Source organism: Chiloscyllium punctatum, chromosome 27, assembly GCF_047496795.1.
Source record: "Chiloscyllium punctatum isolate Juve2018m chromosome 27, sChiPun1.3, whole genome shotgun sequence".
NCBI classification, from domain to species: domain Eukaryota; kingdom Metazoa; phylum Chordata; class Chondrichthyes; order Orectolobiformes; family Hemiscylliidae; genus Chiloscyllium; species Chiloscyllium punctatum.
Window position 1 is genome coordinate 5431590 of NC_092765.1, and position 5181 is coordinate 5436770.

The 5181-nt window shown below is 45.3% G+C and overlaps 1 protein-coding gene across 3 annotated transcripts; it reads left to right on the forward strand.

Annotated features, from left to right (window-relative positions):
• Window positions 1-419: 419 nt before the first annotated feature.
• On the forward strand, window positions 420-4011 carry med18 (mediator of RNA polymerase II transcription, subunit 18 homolog (yeast)). 3 transcript variants are annotated; one of them, XM_072547965.1, is made up of 3 exons: window positions 420-498; window positions 1747-1844; window positions 3284-4011. In XM_072547965.1, exons 2-3 carry the CDS (start codon window positions 1772-1774, stop codon window positions 3841-3843), a joined length of 633 nt encoding a protein of 210 aa, XP_072404066.1. In that variant the 5' UTR covers window positions 420-498; window positions 1747-1771; the 3' UTR covers window positions 3844-4011. The 3 variants fall into 3 exon arrangements, with proteins under 3 accessions (XP_072404066.1, XP_072404067.1, XP_072404068.1); XM_072547966.1 differs by lacking the exon at window positions 420-498 and adding an exon at window positions 632-1281; XM_072547967.1 differs by lacking the exon at window positions 420-498 and adding an exon at window positions 1436-1637.
• Window positions 4012-5181: the final 1170 nt, after the last annotated feature.

Consider the following 5181-nt stretch of genomic DNA (forward strand, 5'->3'; position numbering starts at 1 on the left):
AAACACAATATTGGTCAGATTAGTGAGGATTTAGACAAAGGGAAGAAATTTTAGTCCATGTAAGGACAGAAATTTGGTTAGTCTTTTTGAAAACATTTAACAAATGAACTAAGAAACTTGACTGGCTGTGTCTCGGAGTATTTTTTGACAGAAGTATATATGCAGTAGGTTCAGGTGTGATGGCTCATGTCTGTGTTCAGTAACTGAAATGACATCTGTAGTGACTGGGATTGGTCCTGGGTGGGATTCTGTTGTAATTATTGTCTGTAGATGGACCATGAGGATACAGTGTTTGAACTAATGGATAAACTGTCTTACTTCAGCACGTGAACATCTTGAAAAGAGTGTTAAACATCTCACACAGTCAATTCACAAAGGTTTGGGGAGGGGGAGGGGGAGGGGACGTGGACGGGGGGAACGTAAATGACGCGGCACCTGGTGGTTCCGTTTCCGGTTTCCGCCCGGACGCTGTTAGCGGCTGCACGCGGGCCACATCCGGTGAGGGTCCTGAGTCCGAGAGACAAAACACCCCCACCCCCCACGTGGGGATTCTGTCCCTCACCCCCACCCCCTCCCCCCCCCCCCCCCCGGCCCTCCGATCCCAGTCCGCCCCCCCCCCCCTCTCTCTACACCGGGATCTCCAAATCATCTCTCCCCCTCGGGTTGTGTGACCCCTGACCTGTGTCTCCCCCTCCCCCCAGATTGTGTGACCCCTGACCTGTGACTCCCCTCCCCCCGGGTTGTGTGACCCCTGACCTGTGTCCCTCCCCTGGGTTGTGTGACCCCTGACGTGTGTCTTCCCCACCCTGTTGTGTGACCCCTGACCTGTGTCCCTCCCCTGGGTTGTGTGACCCCTGACCTGCGTCTCCCTCCCCCCCCCCCCGTTGTGTGACCCCTGACCTGTGTCCCTCCCCTGGGTTGTGTGACCCCTGACCTGTGTCTCCCCCACCCTGTTGTGTGACCCCTGACCTGTGTCTCCCCCCCCACTGTTGTGTGACCCCTGACCTGTGTCCCTCCCCTGGGTTGTGTGACCCCTGTTGTGTGACCCCTGACCTGTGTCCCTCTCTCGCTCCTCCTCCGTTGCTGGGATTGCCTCCCTGTTTGACCTGAGGCCCCGCCCTGGTCACCTGACCCACTGTGACTGTGCTGGGGATGTTAACATGGGACAGTTACCCTGGTCCCCTGGTCCTCCTCCCTCTTTAGAGAGAGTGTGGCTGGTGCTGGTTTAACCTGAAGCTCCTCTTGGGTCAGGGGCGAGGTGGAGAAGGAGGGTCCTTCATGGTAACTTCAGCCTGTTTGGGAAGTGGACATGAGAGATATTGGATCTGGATTAGTGGTGCTGGAAGAGCACAGCAGTTCAGGCAGCATCCAAGTAGCTTAGAAATCGACATTTCGGGCAAAAGCCCTTCATCTGATGAAGGGCTTTTGCCCGAAACGTCGATTTCGAAGCTACTTGGATGCTGCCTGAACTGCTGTGCTCTTCCAGCACCACTAATCCAGAATCTGGTTTCCAGCATCTGCAGTCATTGTTTTTACCATGAGAGATATTGGATCTGCCGCAATCCTATTGAATAGCAGAGCAGGCTCGAGGGGCCAAACGGCCTCATCTTGCTTATATTTATTGAGCCCGTATATCTGTATGTATATCAGCCACCAGAAAACTAGCCCCCATGTTATTCAAACCCTAGTTTTCAAGCTGCCTGGTTTTCAAACGTTCTAACCTCTTCAGTGTTTTTATCCCCCCAGTTAGGTTTCCTGGAGACTTGACAAAATGGAGGCCCCTCCTGTAACAGTGTTGCCTGTCATTGGTGGGACCATCAACATGATGGAATATATTCTTCAAGGTATGAAATGTAGCCCAATTAATTTTACGTGAAATGATTTCAGGAGATAAACAACTGTGGCTTCAGAGCTAAAACTATTCTTGAGTGTTTGGTGTGTGAGACAGATTGGGTAGACGGTCTGCCATGTTGCTCCTGGTGGGGATAAGTGTGTCTCCTTAACTATAAAGAAAAATCGCCATTGTCCATGAGGGCCATAGAGCTGCGCTCTCATTACAGAGAGAGAGAGAGAGATGACTGATATTGGGATTTGGAAGTGCTGGTGTTGGACTGGCATATACAAAGTTTAAAAATCACACAACACCAGGTTATAGTTGTTTGGAAGCACTAGCTTTCGGAGCGCTGCTTCTTCAGGTGATTGACAAACTCCTAATGAAGGAGCAGTGCTCCGAAAGCTAGTGCTTCCAAATAAACCTGTTGGACTATAACCTGGTGTTGTGTGATTTTTAATCATGTTATCAGAGAACTACAGACTGTTCACATTGGGCTGGAATATAAGATTTTAATTTCTCTCAGCAGTATAACAGGTGCATTGTAGACTTTTTAAAATAAACGTTAAACAGGTTAGGCAGCTCCAGTAAGTGCATTCTATACTTGATTATTACCCTGTCAAATTTCTTTCCACCATTTAACTTGACCATATGGTTGTGTGGGAGTCTTTCAACTTGCCACTGGCTAGTAAACTGCTGGGTGGACATCTGCAATTTTCCTCCTCTTGACCAGGATTGTTTGAGGCCAGTTATAGTGCTCTGAATGCTAGCTGAGCTCTGCACAGACCTGGGAACTGGCTGGGTAGAAATGTTTTAATTCATGCTGAATCATTAGTCATGTTCTGATCTTCAATTTTGATAAAAATTGTGACAAAATCTTATTTTTGTATTCGGGGAAAAAGCAGAATAGTAAGATTTGAATGTTGCTGAAAAGAGAGGTATCTTACCGAAGTTTCTGCTGATATGGACAAATGCAAGAATTCCGCATTTCAAAAGATCACAACAATTCATAGTCCTTTTCTCCTATACTGTGAATTGTTGTGTTTCTTTTAAAATAAATTGACACTAAAGCTTTAGCAACATGCTGATTCAGCATGGAAACAGAGTTCCATTTGTCCATGCCGACCTGGTTTCCCAAACTAATCTAGTCTCATTTGCCTCCGTTTGACCCATATCCCTGTAAACCTTTCCTGTCCATGTACCTGTCCAAATGTTTTTTAAATATTGTCACTGTACCTGCATCTACCACTTCCTCTGGCAGTTCAACATGTCTTGCTGTTCAGTAAGATTCAGATGCAATACGACCAAGTGTCTGTTAGAATGCAAGCAATGGAAGCTCGGTGATACGCACTTTTGACAATGAAATCACTAACTATTGTAAGTGGTGCTTTACTTAGTATTCTCACGTTGTTAAAGTTATTTAATGATTGGAATTAATTCTGATTGCCACAGGAAGTGTGCTAGACCAGAGTCTGGAAAGCCTCCTCCATCGACTGCGTGGGCTTTGTGACAATATGGAGCCAGAAACTTTTGTAGACCATGAGCTGGTATTCCTGCTTAAAGCTCAGCAAGGAAGTCCGTTTATTTTAAGGGCCCGGCGCTCTGTGGACAAGCCTGGTTTGCCCTGGCACCTCCGATACCTTGGGCAGCCAGAAATTGGTGACAAAAACCGTTCAGCACTGGTGCGAAACTGTGTGGACATTGCAACTTCTGATGGTCTAACCGAGTTTCTGATAGAGATGGGTTTCCGAATGGATCATGAGTTTGTGGTGAAGGGGCATGTTTTCCGCAAAGGAATTATGAAGATTGTGGTGTCGAAAATCTTTCGGATTCTGCTTCCCGGTAACATTGACAACGTGGAGCCGCTCTCGCTGTCATACCTGGTCGAACTGAATGTGGTGGCACCACCCGGGCAGGATGCAGTTTCAGATGACATGAAAAGTTTTTCAGAACAGCTGAAGCCTTTAGTTCATCTGGAGAAAATTGACCCTAAGAGATTACACCAGGTGTAGGGAGAAATGTGTGTGACATTAGAGTGTACGGTTTGTGTGGCTGGGGAAGAGGTGGTATTGCCACTGACACACTGCACTCTGCCTGAGTTCTGAATGTGTATGCTTCTAAACTTCAAACATGTTTCGTGCTTTTAAAATATTTTGAATAAATTTTACTTTTTGTCTTTATACTTGAATCATGACTGCCCCAACCCAGATGGTGAAAGATGGATTTTGAACCTGATCATGACACATTTTATAATTTTTTTTACTTACAGAAATACACTTTGCAAGCATGCACCTTCACACTCTGTTATGAGCATGTTTGGAGGATCTCTGTCTCTCTGTCTCTCTGTCTCTCTGTCTCTCTGTCTCTCTGTCTCTCTGTCTCTCTGTCTCTCTGTCTCTCTGTCTCTCTGTCTCTCTGTCTCTCTGTCTCTCTGTCTCTCTGTCTCTCTGTCTCTCTGTCTCTCTGTACTAATTTGTTCTGTCTTTTGTTCTCTCTCTTTCACTTTGTCTCTTGTTTTCTTTCCTTTTTTTTTTGTTTCTCTCCCCATTATTTCCACTATTCAATGGATCACAACATAAATTTAATTGTTTTGTTTACTTCCCAATATATAAAAATCCATTAACCATGTTTCTTTATTGAAGGCAAAATTATTGGTCGTTTACAAAACAACGTATTAAATAAAAATGCAAAATTGGCTAACGCACGCATGCACACACACACGTACATACTTTACTGTGAAAGTATAAATGTATACCCCTCTAAATAACTCAAAACACACCCACTCCCCACAAGGGGAAATCGACATCCGCACAGATGCTGCCAAATTTGATGAGTTTCTCCAGCAATCTGTGTTTCAGATTTCCTGCATTCATGGTATTTTGCTTTTACTGTAATGATATTAATGCAGTAACCTGGAAGAAGCAGTGCTTTCGTGGCAGAATAGCACTCTCTATAATTTATGTATTTGATTTGTGGACTGAGCGAAATAGCCTCCTGACTCTTGGAAGAAAGATGGAATAGTTTGAATGAACATTTTCCTTGTGAACCTCATTGGCATACCTTATCTACATGGTGTTACCCTGAGAAGCTGATGTTGAACTCCGTTTGTGAGTTTTGAGGAGATTTGTAGCTCAGGTTGAGGTTCAGGTTGTAAGTTTGCTCACTGAGTTGGAAGGTTTGTTCTCTAACGTTTCGTCACCATACTAGGTAACATCATCGGTGAGCCTCCGTTGAAGCACTGGTGTTCTGTTCCACTTTCTATTTGTGTGTCTTGGTCCGTTAAGGTGGGTGATGGCATGATGACAAAACATCTGAGAACAAACCTACCAGCTCAGTGAGCAAACTTACAA